Source organism: Fringilla coelebs, assembly GCF_963513975.1.
Source record: "Fringilla coelebs genome assembly, chromosome: 5".
NCBI classification, from domain to species: Eukaryota; Metazoa; Chordata; class Aves; order Passeriformes; family Fringillidae; genus Fringilla; species Fringilla coelebs.
In genome coordinates this window covers 71,552,115-71,567,455 of record NC_140033.1, presented here as the reverse complement: position 1 = coordinate 71,567,455, position 15,341 = coordinate 71,552,115, and the positions used below count along the sequence as shown (strand labels likewise).

Sequence of the window (15,341 nt, the reverse complement as noted above, 5' to 3'; positions counted from 1 at the left end):
AATCCATAGGGCAACGTCCCTGTCAACATGAAAATAAACCCCAACAAAAACAAGAGGGAAAAATCCATTAAGGGGGAGGACAGAATTGCATGGAAGAGTCAGTCAAGTCCTTTGCCACAGGGAAAGAAAAGGAAAATTTTGAAGACTTCATTCCCACCCTGAGTTTTTTTCCTGCCACGAGGTCACAGCTGCTGAAACTTTTTTTTTTTAAGTTTGGGTAAAGGTGAGGAACGTGAGTAGCTCCCTCTGTAGTTTGCTGAGCTAAGAGAGGCTGTAAATCCTTTCTTCTGCTACCTTGGAAGCTTTGATTATATAAACAGAAAAGGTATTAAAGTTAAAAATTCTTCTTCCTTTTCCCTTCTTGTTCCCTCCCACCCTCCAGTACAGCAGGTTCCCATGGCAGCTAAAACCTCACTCACACAACCAAACACAGAGAAGGCTTCTGCTTTCCTAGATTTAATACAAATTATTATCCTTCCCTTCATTATTTCTCCTTTTTGGGCTCTCAGTGTGGCTGGAATTTTATTACACTACACCTAATTCACATTTTGTACTTTAAAGTGTCTTTTATCCTTCTTTGCTTTGGAAACTTGGAAATCTGTTTTCCCCTTTTCTGAGATATCAGGGTGCCTAGTAGTCCACAGTAATTAGTGATTAGGAGACTTAGTGATTATGAGCTCTTTCAGCCTCTTTAAGAGAACAGCTTCCAGGCCATTTCCTTGCATTATTAGGAAAACTCAGTTTACACAATACAGGATCTGTGCTAGTTTTGCATGACCTTTAATCTTCATGGCTGACCTTTAATCTTCATGGCTGACCTTGCTGCTTTCAAAGATTTCTGACACAGATTCCAGTTATTCTGCCACTGGTAAACTTTACCACAGTGTCCTTTAAAATAAGTGAAATTTCATTATCAGATTCCTAAATTTGTTATAAAAATCCCACAATCCCCTAATCATCCTAAATTATGCTACAAATTGTACTGATAAGCACCAGAGCCTTGTCCTCCACACTCCCAGAAAAATACCTACAGACTGGTTTTGTGTCCTTTAGAAAGGAGAGGTGCTTTGAAGAACAGGGCCCACAAGATTTAGTGCAATTCTCTCATCTTTCCTGGATTTTTGGTTCCTTGTGAAACTGCAGTGTCAGGTTTTTACCACAGCTGGTCTTTTATTGAAATTTTGTTACAGAGTTCTCTTACTTTTTTATAGGTGGTGGGATCTTAACTGGAACTCCTCCAAAACCACTTGGGGGAGGTGTTTTCCAACATGGAAAGTTTTCTTACACCTCTAGAAGGGTGTTCCCCTTCCTTTATGAGCTAATCATAGCAGTTCCTCAGAAATGACCACACTTATGTCCTCTGCAACGCTCTTCAAGATGCTCAGAGTAAATGAACACCAGATCCTCCCTAAAATTCAACAAGTTAGTCTGACAGAGTCTCATCCAGGTAGGAATTTCTTGGTTTTCCAGGCCTTGCAGGCCAGGGATGTGCCATGGAAAGGCAATGCAGGACATCACCTAGCAGCAATGTAGGGAGAGGAGGTACCAAGAACTGAGCAAGGTACCAATGTAGAGAGAGGAGGTACCAAGAAGTGAGCAGAAGAGCTGCTTACACTGAAGGTGCTGGATTTGCAGAATATGATGCCTTTGTCAAGAACAGTAATTACCAATCACCACCTGCAAAAGGAAGTAATTTATCAGGCACAGCAGCAAAAGGCCCATTAAACGAAGCCATTGCAAGGCATTATTCCTGTTTGCAGATTAAACAGGAGCCTTCTGCTGTGTATTTCCTGGCTGAAGACAAGCAGGTGCTGCAGCAACCTTTCATCTGCAGCAGAGTCCCAATCACTCTGTGTGCATGCCAGGCTGTGCAATCCACACTGGCTGTGACACAAGCCATCAGAGCTTTCAGATTAACTCGGAACTTGCACCTTTCCTCATGAATTCATGCAAGGTTTCTATCCCTTCTGGGCACTGAAGATGTTCAACAGACCAGTTATTTTTGTCAGCCTCCACTGCAGCGTGCCAGGTCTTTGGGAATCCAGTGTGGAGTGGTTAAAAATTCTCCTTTGGATGGTGTGAGAGGGCAACCCCAGCAGCCAGGGCAGCACCTGCAGGTTACCCTCCTGCCCAAGCTGCCCTTCCATCCCTGCATCAACCACTGACAACAGCTGGGAGCCCGTGGGGGCATCAGGCTGATTTCCACAGGGTTTTGATGAGATAATTGAAGCCACTCTGAAGGAAAGCATTGCCAAACAAAGCCCCAATAGTTCTCTGAGAGTTGTGTTTGCAGTGAAACACTTCGAGTGTTTACAGGGACCTGGATTTGCCCAGCAATTAGGGAAATTTGAACACCTGGAAAATGCCACCTTTAATTGAGCTGAGAGGGGCTGTGCTCGTGGTCTCCTTTGTGCTGCAGCAGAACCAGGAGAGGCAGGCTCACGTGTGGTCTCATTAGCAGATTCACTGCTCCTGCCCTGTTTTGTTGCTCAGCTCTTCCCATGGGAACCTCTGGCTGTTTGAAGGGCTCCAGAGAGAGTTTGGGGCTTTTCAGACATTGGCATTCCTTACCTTGGTAGCCCCTGCTCTTTGTGGTGAGGAGTAGTGAGGCAAGAGTTTTTCTTTGACACTCCAGTTGCATTCCTCTCTGTGAATTTTAGTATCAAGCAATTACATGCTCTTGAGATATCAAGTGTTTGGGACAGACCAGCTGCTGGCTTAGAAGCAGTTCCCTTGGAATAGGTAAAAACAAATTTTATTTTCCTACTGGCAATGATTCTGATTTGTATCTTCCTAATCAGTGCCTGGTGCAAATTTCCTTACATTTTTTTTCCATTCAGAATTTTAGCCAGAGGACCAATAAACTGGGGGCATTTGAAAGCTGCCAGCCAGATATGCGGCTGATACTCTTGAGGATTTTGAAATCTGTTAATTTTTCACTATAGGAAAAGAGGCTTTGAAGATATGGTGGATCTAGATAATTTTTATGCAACCATTTCAAATCAATTAGCTGAAGAGCTTCCAGGTCTTTGATGAAAGCAGGTAATAAAACTTTAAAAATGGGTAAAATTTTTGACAGCTGTGAGATACTTTTTTTTGAAATTATAAACAGTGAGCAAAGACAGTAGCTAGATGTCAATTCTAGCCCACATAAAAGACTAGTAAAATTTTACAGAGAAATGACAGCATACTTATCAATATAATGGCAAGAAAATGGATTTCACTCACTGATGTCCCACTTTAACAGATTGCTGCTGTGATTAATATGGGAACCTGTTAAGGTAACACTGATTTTCTCTGGAAGCTTTAGTCACTCTGCATTGCTGAAGGCTGCCCTGTAATACTGACCACATCCACCCCAGATTAACTGGATTGAGTGGCACACTGATGATGGATGCTGAAACACTGGTCATCATTACAGAATGGTCACAATGAGGCTTTCCACAGATTGCTTGAGTCACAAAGGATTTAACACGGGATTTATTAGTAATCTGAAGCAAAGTGAAGAATTCTGCAGGTAAAAGTGTCAGGAAATCAGATACCAATAAACATGAGCTTGGGTCACTAACACACACCAAGCAGGGCTGGCAGCTAAAATGATAATTCAATATATACAAGCTTTCACTGGATTTGAATCAGAGTCTAAAGAGGGTACAAGTCATTTGTAGTCTGACACTTAAAGCCGGGCACCGAAAGCAATTTTGTTCAATAAAGGAAAAAGAAACACAGCCAACAGGATACCACAGAATTATATTTATGTTGTACATTTGTCTTCACATTGCAACATCCACATTGTTCATTTTGTGACAAGTATTTCTAATAATTTTGAATACATATTTACTGTATAATACATTTTACCAAGAGGCACTTCCAGTAATTCTGGCAAAAAGGAGCTTCATTATAGTGTCTAACTTACAAAACAGTAAAAATAAATAATGTTTATCTAAAAGATTTTTTTTTTCCTGTACAGAATCTATTTTGTACAAAACATTTATCAGCCATTAACTAAATCACTTAACAAATACTTGTGAAGAGAATATATTAAGTATTGCTACATGTATCGAGTGCAAGATACTAGTGAAAGGAAAAGAATTATTCTGTTTATGAAAATCACCTAAAAATACAAGGCCTTGTTCCTGAAGTGTTTAGAAAGGAGAAGCTCGGTTACAACAATATTGACAATATATAAATATAAATTAAAGTATGTAGTACTTAGTGAAAAGAACACTGTGTTAAAAACTGGCGTGTACAAACCCTAAACAAGATGGCACTTCTCTGCATTGCCACTTTGGCTGGCAGTTATTTTTTAAAATATTGCTTCAAAAGAATTATAAAGGTACACAAAACCCTTGGTCAAATAGAGCCGTATAAAATTACACTCCCCCCATCTTTTTCTCATCTTTTTGAAGTGAAAAAAAAGAAAATTGAGGGATTGAATTTGTAGTACAGGAGTGATTTGTGGAAACCTGCTACTGTGGCCGAGTCTGAATAAGCATCATTAAAATAATTCTGCCCCAAGGTCCCAGACCAGGAGCCAACCCTCACAGGACAGGGTGTAAGATCACCAAATTTCTCAGTGTTTCCTGAAGTAAAAAAATAAAAAATAAAAAATTGTCTGGCCTGTTGTCAATTTTAAAATAAAAAAAAATTATCTAATTTGGCCCTCAGATCTGGTGGGGGTCAAGTGCTTCAATTATATTGGCACACCCAAGATTTTAATTTAGAAAGGGTTGTAATCTTGCTAGGTTAATTTTTTGATTACTTTACCAAAATGGGATTTTAAATTTTTTCAATCACATCTTCTATATGATTTACATACTTGCATATTGTTACCCAGACAGGCCAAACTGCATTGGAAAAGGATTATTTTTGGAAGGTATTTCTTCCAGAACTGGAGGCAAAGGTGAAAAAATGTGGTTTTGTTGGAAAATATCCTGGATGTTCTTCTACCAAAAGCACTAAAAAGAAAAAAAAAAAACTGCCACCCATCAGTGAAAATGTGAATCTGTTAAACAAACGTAACCCACAGCATGAATCACTGCTTTTTGAAAAGTGAACTTAAATTACTTTCCATCATGCAAACATCTGATATTGATTATTCAAGAGAAAAAGACTTAACTTTAGAAAAGCAATGATCAAAAGTACGCTGACATGGTTGAAATATTAAAGATATCATCAACATCACAGAGCAGTTATTAACGTTGGCTTTGATCTCTTGGGACACCACCTGCAGTACTCTATCAAGGTTTACAAACACCTACAAATCAACATTTTGCGTTCAAACACAGGTTTTGGGTGTGTTTTGGGATCAGGCAGGAATCCTGGGAAGGAAATTCAGCTTTAACAGATTTAGCAGCCCCTCTGCCTGGAGCAGTATGTACACACACAGCAAACCCCTCCCTGCTTTCCTCTGACCACATCACAGGGCTTTTTCATTTTTTAAATTTTTTTTTTAGGAAAACACTGGGTGAAAATGGCTAGGGTCAGAGGAGAAAAATGAAAAGCACCACCAAAATCTCCCAAGTCCTTGAAATAAAAACTTATAAGCAAAGAGCAGTTGCTAATTCACATCAATTGTTTCTAAGCATTTGCTGCAGTACAGGAAGACAGCACTGAAAAGTGAGCTGCTGTTTGATCTGATTTCTATGATTCTGCCTCAGGATTCAGCCATAAAAGGACACATGGCTTGCAGCTGTGGCAAAGTCCTGTGTACCTGCCCTCACGCTTCCACACAGAAAACAGGAATATTTGGGTTTCCCCAACGAATTCACTGCTCCTTCCAGAGCTGCAGGTTTCAGGGGTGCTCCCTGTGGCATCCAGGGCAGAACCATTCTCCTCTGCTGCCCCATTCCCACATCTCAGACATCCTGCACACACAGCTTTGGGAGCAAGAAACCACTGGCACGGACTGGCAACCTGACAAGCTCCAATGAAATATTCTTTTTTTTTTTCCCTCCTCTTGCACCAAGCAAAGTTTTCCTTGATGAAGGAGAATTAACTCCAGTCCGAAGTTCTTCTTGATTTCCTCCTCCCTTCAGCTTGACAGACACACCCAGGGCCAGCTGGTTTTGCCTGAACTCAGCAGTTTGACAGGAGCAAGCACTGGGGGAATGTCTGTGCACACCTCAGTGACACTGGCAGGGTTTCACACTGCACAGAGCTTTACCACTTCGTTTTTACCAAAGAACTGTTGTTAACCAGCTGGAGCTCCTGCCCTTTGTGCCTTTTGTGGAAATGAACTCTGCAGGGATGCACCAGCGCTGCTCTGTCCTCAGGGCTCACTCAGGTGACACCTGCATCCTGCTGAGGTGCTGAGATGCATTTTCCATCAAAAGAACACCTGCCTGCCAGGAAAATCCCACTAATGGCCTCTGGATAAATCATAATTAGGTTGTAAATGGAGAATAATTCTCACACTGCTCCCTCCAACACTGAGACTCAATATCGACCACAGCAGGGGCTAAAGCCTGCTTTGATTTACCTGCAGAGGAATGTTGTTTTGCTAAAGGAAAGTGAAGAAATTCAAAGAAAGATCTATCACAATAAATTGCTCTCAAAAGTACTGGTGTTATTTTGATCTAAATCAAAGTTTGACTCCAATAATCAATAATTTTGCAAGCTCTTCCAACGTTCCTTAAGACAGCTCTCTCCCTGAACATGTATTGTTCTCCAAGATCCCTGGATGTTCTTACCTGTTGATTCACTGCAAAATAGGAAAAATAGAAGACTCTCCTGCTGTAATTAATGGGAATAATTATCTTCTCTTTAACACTGCCATCATTTTGACTAATACTGCAACATCAAGCAGCAATTAACCTCCCAGAAACTCTGTGTTCACTCCATTTCAGCAGGATTACATTTGCTTTTGAAAGAATGTGTGGATGTCTACACAGAGTCCTTGTAGGCTCTGATGCTCAATTTGGCAAGATCCTTGCCTTCTTCACACTGCATTCTCCTTCCCAGGACATTTCTGAAGGAAGATGGGGCCAGAATTTCAGAAAGAACAAAACAATTCTAGTGAAAAAGGAGGCAGAAATTTAGAATTTTTAAAGAAAAAAAAAATGAACTTTATGTCAAGTGGAATGCATAGAATGGGAGTTGGGAGGGAAAATTTGCTTAGATGCCAAATGGGACCTTTACAAGCACCTGTTTGAACCTCTGTAGCTTTACCCTTCTTCCAGATTCAGACCACCAGGATCTTTAGAAATTCTAACAGTGGCACACTAATGGTAAATACCTAAATCCATCTTTAGGCTGATGATGATGCAGAGAGAAGTTCACACGTGATGCCAGAATAAAAACTGATGAAAACTATCCTTCAATTATTAACAAAAGCATTCTGAAATGACATCTTCCCTGAGAACCATTTCCTGCCACAACATGACCGTGTCTGCAATGAGAACCAGCACCCAGAACGATGTCACATTTGGGGACACACAGCTCTGTGTAAAAGATTTCATTCCCACATGAAGGCCATCCAAAACCCTGCCAAAAGCACAGCAAAATCCCTTTTCCCCAGATTGCTGCAACTCCTGATGCAACATCTCATCCAACACCATCTTCCTATGGAGGGAGTAGATGATTTTCAGAGACAAGTGTCAAAATGTTCTGCACATCAAATAAGCTAAAAACAAGCCAAGATTTTAGAATTAGAGCATAAATATAGAGCAGAGTAAACTGTGGCCCTTTAAGCATGGTGGAAATTATTGTTTTTAGACACAGCATTTTTGGTTTCTTAGAAGCTAATGTCTTACATTCCCCCCCAAAAAAGGTAATTAAATAGTTAGGGGCTTTCACACTCTCTACTTCCAAGTGTTCCCTCTGCAACACAAGTGTAAGGAGAGAAGTTATATTCCATGGTAAACCCCACGTGGCCATCAACAAAGGTGCCAATATAGGGACAAAAGTGTTTGCATATGATTGCTACATGACACAGAGTCCTTCTGTCACTGCACTGGGGGCTGCAAGCACTGCAAAAGCATTTCAGGCAAACTTCTGGACTGGAAGGGACACCAAGTGCCACTAAAGTGGAAAAAAATTCCCACTAATTTTCCATTAAAATGGAAAAAGATCATCTAGCCTTTCTCCTCTTGTTTTTAAAGAACAGAAAACCAAAGTACTTTGGGTTTGCCACTGCAAAACACCATTTAAATGGGGGTTGCTTTCTTTAGTGTCTACCACACTGCTTTACATATGCTATGTACCAGGAACTCATCAACATTGTAAACACCCCACCTAAAACAAGAGCTTTTTGCTGATTGAATATAATTAATTTTATTTTTTTTTCTTCCTAAAATATTTCTTAGGCTGTGGTTTATTTGGTGCTTGCAACACCAAAGCACTACACCAAGTGAAAACCTTCTGCCTTCAAAATGCTGCTGCAACTGCAGGAGAAAAGTTTTGCCTCCTTTGGACTAGAAAATATTAAAAAAACCCTAAATTACCTGCTTCATGATCTATGAACCCCAGAGAACAACAACAAAAAATTTTTTTTCACAGTCTTGACATAAAATCTCTCTGGCATTTTGTGTTATGTCTCAGCCAACCTGGAGATTTCCTGATCACTGCCTGCCAGACACACACTTCAAAGCCTGAGAATCAGATGCATAAGGAGGGACCACCTGCAGAAATTGGAACTATTTGAAGTGGGGAAAAAAAAAGTCACCTCTTACCAAGCTGAGCACTCACAGCCACTTCAGCTTCCTCACTGGAATCTCTTTCTAGTTTGGATAAGAACAACAATCACTCTCATTTTAAGTCTGCAGTAGTTTCTTCACCACGAAGGTCCAGTTCAGTGCCTGCTCCCATGAACAGGCTGGGGCAGCAGTGCTGTTTCCATTTCCAACAGCTGCCTTGGCAATGCAGAAAAACAAATTAGGAGCTGCCACTGATTTTACTTAATGGAAACCAAAAATGATGACTAGAAAAATATAATGGTTTCATTTCAGCACATCTTTAGATAACTTTTCTTAGCTACTCTTAGTTCTTTCCAACCCTGTGTATGCCAGTTTAGAGGAATATGTGAAACCCTATTTACAGCATTTTGCCTCCTTCTTGAATGCTTCTTCATAATTTTACCAACTGGGCACCCACTAACACTTGCTGCAATATAATTTTTTCGTCTTCTAGCAAAAGCAATATAAACCCCAGTATTAAAATCCAATTGCAGTGACTATGCACTGAAAATTGAGAAAGAAGTGCTTGGAGATGTGACATTTTAAAGCATCTATGTAAATTTAATTTCTAAAGGACAGAATGAGGCATAATAAAACCTTCTCACACTCCAAGGTATGCACATCACTCGCACAAGAAAAGCCCAAATAAAATTATCAAAGTGACTGAAAAGATATGAAAACAACACAAGCTGGAATTGGTGGAGACTTGCTGAGATCTTGGAGACAACTGTTTTCTTCTGAATGAATTCAGTGTCCTTTCCCTTTAAAACAGCAGTGCAATTTGGATCTTGGCTTTCCTGATTTCACTGGAAAACACTTCCTAAATATTCCTGCTGATAAAAGCATTCAGAACCTGCCCCAGCCACTCTGCTGAAAGGCAAACACATTTTCTACTGCTAAGAGTAGGAGAGGGCAATCTCAGGCAAATGCAACCAGCAAAAACCCCAAATCCTCTTTTGAGCAGACAGGAACACAAAGCAAGAAGGAACTCTGAAGTGAGAACACACCTGTGATTGGCTTTGACAGAGAATGCTTCCAGCATTTTGGGGAGGTGGCAACAGGACCATGAAATTTGGTGAACGTGGAACAATAGCAAAAAGTGATGGGTGCAATGCCAGAAATTTAATTCAGAAGGGACTTCTACAAACTCTGCCTTTCACACGGAATCTTACTCTCACAAGCAACCCTCTTCTTGGTGATGGGCTGCAGAATCAAACTAGAAAAAGCTTACACAGTCAAAGGAGTTCTGAGATACTGCAGTTTATAGATATAACTCTTTCTGTGGGAACAAATCTCTAAATTGTGGGGTACTGCTTGGTGCTGCCAGTCCCCAAGGGCATTAATATTTTAAAGCCTTGATCCTGCAGACTGCTGGTTTCCCAGAAGGGTCTATACAGATTACTCAAGACTTTATTTGTGGGGTTTGGAAATGGCTACACTGTATAAAAATGTTTTTGTATTTATTTTTAAAAAAATTATCTTTACAAAACAACTTTTCCCTTTTTTTCTTTTTCTTTTTTTTTTTCTTAAAGATATCATTATCTACAGGAACCCATAAAAATTTTTCCATATTTACATCTAGATAGCTAATCATTGACAAATATATCGTGAAATAAAATATTGAAAGTGAATATCCAACCTTTTAAATAGACATTTGGCTCACAGCATAAACAACAGAGAAAACAAATGAACAGAACAACAACAACAACAAAAAGATCTGCTGTTCTTACAGGCCTGATCTTTTCCTTTCTGTTAAAAAAAAAAAAGAAGAAAGAAGGAAAGAAAAATATATTGGTGGGACCAAATGTGCTGCTCCTAAGCAGAATGCCAGCAACAAACTGGAGGAGGAGGAGGAGGAGGAGGTGATGCCAGCACGGCCAGAGCAGCTGGAGCTCAAACTGGGACTGGAGGGCTATGGGAAAGCAAAACTCCTCAAAGTTGTTCCCTTGCAGGCACGAATTCTCTAAAATTCTGGCCTTCTGTTTGTTGTGGTACGCTGGGACGTGCTACAGCTAGTGTGGTAGGAACTCAGAGCATGCTGTATTTCCTCACATCCACTCACACTTGCAAACACCCCCTCACTCACACATATGTGTTGGCAGGATACATCAGCATTCGTATAAAGCTTTGGAACTTTTATCCCTCAGCATTAAGATCAAAAAAGCTACTTAACTGGTACCTTACTGTTAACTGCAAATGTGCTTCAGAAGCAGCATTTCCTCAGATAACTTTCTCCTGTAAATATCACAGTGACCATAATATATCATTAAATGTAATTTGCTGAAGTGTGCAGCCAATAACCCTGGCTATATATATATATATATATATATATATATATTTATATAACGCCACCCACCCCCAAATCTCTTCAAAGTAAGTCTGTAAAGCCGGTGTTGCAGTGTGAAAGCTTCCTTGAGCATAGGAGTTTAAACAATGTACCTCACCATGAAAAGGAAAGAGAAACAAATGAAACAGCTGTAGGCGCATTATCCCATACTTCTACAGTGTTGTGTCTAAATGCTGTGCTGGCTTGAGAAAGAGTCTGTGCACGAGTCAATCTGTCTTAAAATACTGCTGTAAATATTGTCATTGGTTTGGTTCTACAGTTGTGTTGTCCTCTTCATCCTTCTTGGCCTTGCCTTTCTCCTCCTCCTCTTCCCTGATGGCCTGGATTTGTTCTGAAGATTGGTGCAGTGGGGATTGCTCCGTGCCTGGCTTCTCTGACCCAGCTAACCTCTCCTCATCCTCAATCACCTTCTGCCACATCTTGTGGTTCTGAAGCAGGTGCTGAGTGATCTGACAGTAGATTTTCCTCCTCTTGAACTTCTTCTTTCCTGTAAAACACCGTGTGACATTAATGTGCTGCTTTCTACTGCAGAAGGAAAAGGGACTGAAGGCACAGGAAGCAGACAGTGTACTATGGCAGATTTTTAAACCCCAACATTTGAACAGTGTTAAAATTCAGAAAGCTGTGCCTCTCCAGATCTTGGGGAAAGCAAACTGGTTTCCTGCACAGTTTGAGCCCCAGCTTCATCCTATCCCAAGGCTGCATGTTGTGCCTGACTCAGCTGCTTACAGAGGTAACTGGTCATTGAATGATTATGCAGAAAACATGTTGCTGAGCTCATCTGACATCAAGTTCTTAAAGACTCTGATCAAAACACATTCAATTCTATGCCCTCCTCACCCCCAATAGATCCCTGCTGATTGTCCTAGGAAAAAAAAAAAAACAACAGATTTTTTTTTCCCTGTATTCCATTTTCACAGTCATCCATCACTCCCCCATGGCAGTGGAGGTGACCTTAAAGCTTAAGCACAACATTGCTCTGGCAGCAGCCTGAGCACTGAAGAAGCCCCCATACAGCCAAATACCCCACAGGGAGCTTGCTTCTCTTTGCTTTTGAAGCACCAGGCCCCTGCTCTCAGCCTGTGAAGTGTTTTTGTCCCTGGTGGTTCTCACAGCTCCTGACACACACTACAAGTGCTCTGCTGTCTGAAGGGATTTTTTTTCCCTGTCAATATAGTCTGTCCAACACAGATTCTTATCTCCTTAGCAGTACAAAGTTTGAAAAATTTTCCTGGTCATTAGCAGTGTCCATGGCCATCACAGAACTGAAATAAGAACCCCTCCAAAGACAACTGCCGATTTTTCTTCAAAGGAGGTGACGCAGAGGAATGTTTTGTACCAGATAAATTTGCGTGGATTAGTATTTGCAGGTTGCCTAAAGTATGTCTGTGTCAGGATCCAAAATGTTTAGCCCTTGAAGCTTTTGAACTGGAAACAAAGAGCTTTTCACTGAGCACAGACCAAATCCAATTCAATCCTTCATTAGGAAGCCCTTGGTTCCCTGTAGGAAACCTGCAGGTTTAGCACTAATAAGAAGCCCCTCTGCTGCCAATGCTGCAGCAGGACATTCTCTCCTGGGTTTCCCAGGTGACCCCACATCTTGCTGCTCTCTGCAGACTCTTGCTGTGGTGTTCAAATTTGTCTGAACCACTAAAGACTGAGTCTGTTTAATTCTTATACTTGCATAAGGCCTTCAGGGCAAGTACTGTATAGTGCTCCTGTATAGTAAAAAAATTACTTAAGGCTACTTCAAGGTTAGAACTCTTAAATTTAACTCAACTTCCTCAGTGAATTATCAGGAGCTAGATGAAATGTTTTCTGCTACAATTATATTTCTATCTGCCTAAAAGGCATTGTCATCAAAAGATCTGTACCAACATCTACACCAGTCTTAAAGTCTGTACATCTGACATCTCCACCTTTTATTGTTTCATTGAGAAAGTTTAGAAAGTCACAAAACTGGGTTGATCACACACTCCTAAGGAGCTATGAACCCCTGTATTGACACAAAAGATGTCACAGAATCCTGAGTAAGGTCCACACAGCCACAGAGAATTTAGGGGACCTGAAGACAACAATTTGCCACACATTAGTGTGATGGAGAAGAGGAGCATCCCCCATTTGGTACGAAGGAAGTAGAAAGAATTTATGGAATATTTCAAAACTTCTGATACATTACTTTTTCAAGCTTTGAAAACTGGTCTGAAACCACCAGGCTGAATATTAAGGTACTATAACAGGGTAAAGAAGAAAACAGAAGATCACTAAAATCAGTCTGTTTGCAACGTGAAAAGGTTAATAATGATCAGTGCTTTTAACCTGAAAACAGCACTATTTGACTCCACTAATGGTGATACAGAAGATAAGTGAATAGTGATGTTAAATGAAAGGAAACCAAAGATTTCAGAGTCAGGTTGGAGACACCATGGATATATGAGAACATCCTTCATGTTTCTTTTCATACAGCAATATCACTTTCAGGCTTTGGGGTGTGTGTTAATTACCAGCTGCATACATTTCCTCCTAGCAGGCATTTCCAGAAAGGCCAATCTGCCACAAACATGTGGCTCTGCCTGTTTCAGAACTGATAGATCATAAAGTGCTAAATTAACCCATGGGTGTTACATTACTTGATGTGTACTGTTCCCTATGAGATTTTTTTTTTGTGCATATGAACGTGGTAAACCTAAAATATGTGCAAGGGTGTGTGTGTGTGAAAAATAGCAATGATTTCTTAAATACAAACTGTTTACCTCTGGATCTTACTAGAGATAAAAGGTTAATTCTGCACATCAGGAGACACAGATTTTAATTCCACATCCATATGTGACTTACTGCACTCACTAAATCTTTCTCAGCTTTCCCAACAGAAAGCAGGGATGAAACCCAGGCAGGGCATGAAAGAACATGTGTGGGAAAGAGCAGAAAAAGTGAGGCTGTTGAGGAAAAAGTATTGGTATTGCTTTTCTTAGGCTGCTGTTTCCTAAAACTTCTGGATACAGGGGAGACAGAGAAAGATGAGTCAGAGGAAGGAAATAAAGGAACAGCAATAGAAAATTCAGAGGGAGAAAGAACATGAAAGAAAGAAAAAGGTAATGCAGGATTAAAGGATAAAAGGAAGAGATCTACAGTTGCAGTATTTTCTCTTAAAAATCACTTCCCTCAAGTGCCTGAAATCTCCTTTCAAGGTGAAAAACTTTCATCACAGTACAGCAAATACTGGCAGTGTTGCCTTCCTAGAGGAGAATATGAGCTTTAGGTCTGGTTAGCCAAGGGATGCAGCTCCCAGCACTCAACACAGCAATGCTCAGTGCCAATTCTCTTCCCCTCTTCTCCATGTTACCTCGAAGAGATGTGCATCAAAATGATTCCATTGTTAAAAACTCCTTTACTCCATCAGCATTTCAGATCCTCATTCAACTATTCCTGTTTGTCATGTTAACTCATGGAAATGATGAGTGTTTTCCTTGAAAAATATTTTCCCAAACATCCTTTTTTCAACTGAAATTCTTGCAGTCTATCAACACCAGACCTGAAAGATGATCCACCACCAGAAACCCCAGCTAAGGTGGAGATAAGTGCTGGATGTGAACCCCATTGGTGCTCAAACCACGGAGCATCTCCCTTCACAATATAAGTGGCTACAGCTTCCCCAGGGACGCCAAGGACACCAAGGACACACTGTCACTCTGGAGGAGGCCCATGCTGAACCTGGCCAGCTCACAGCCTCTGCTTAGTGCTTTGGTCACTACATGGAAAAGGGAAGTGTCAAGCACTTACTGGATTCGGCGTTTTCACAAGTTTCCATTTCTGCTGCTTCCTCCTCCTCCTGCTCATCAGTGTCTCCTGACTCATCACTCTCTTCTATCCATTTTCCTGGCATCAGCCCTGCAGAGTCGTAGGAGTTGCAGAGTGGCCCCACGATGTGGGTGATGAAGGACTCCTGGAGGTGTGCCAGCTGGGGAGCAGAGCGGTCCATGAAGGGGCTGATGGGCAGGCCCAGGCTGGCCTCTTCATCACCCTGCAGAGGAGAACAGCTGTCATTCCTCAGAGATAAAGGAAACAAAGCCATGCCACAAAAAGGAGCAAAGCATCTCCAGCCAATTGAAAATGCTGAAAGGACAACATCCAGATGGCAGCCTGTTGTGTTTGCAGGGTGCCCCAATGAAGGAAGGAATGAGGAATCTGACCCACGTGCTCAGAAGGCTGATTTATTATTTTAAGATACTATATTATATTAAAGAATGCCATACTAAACTATACTAAAGAATACAGCAAGGATACTGACAGAAGGCTAAAAGATAATAATGAAAATTCCT

At 40.9% G+C, this 15,341-nt stretch overlaps 1 protein-coding gene across 3 annotated transcripts in view; it reads right to left on the bottom strand.

Moving 5' to 3' along the window:
- Positions 1-9,215: 9,215 nt before the first annotated feature.
- Positions 9,216-15,341, bottom strand: part of PDE3A (phosphodiesterase 3A) — a 216,754-nt gene continuing 210,628 nt past the window's right edge. For all 3 annotated transcript variants that reach the window (XM_084205739.1, XM_084205740.1, XM_084205741.1), the window contains exons 15-16: positions 14,803-15,043; positions 9,216-11,509 (exon numbers count right to left, since the gene is read on the bottom strand). In XM_084205739.1, coding sequence (XP_084061865.1) covers positions 11,262-11,509; positions 14,803-15,043 — 489 coding nt within the window. In that variant the 3' untranslated portion in view covers positions 9,216-11,261. The remainder of the gene's footprint in view (positions 11,510-14,802; positions 15,044-15,341) is intronic.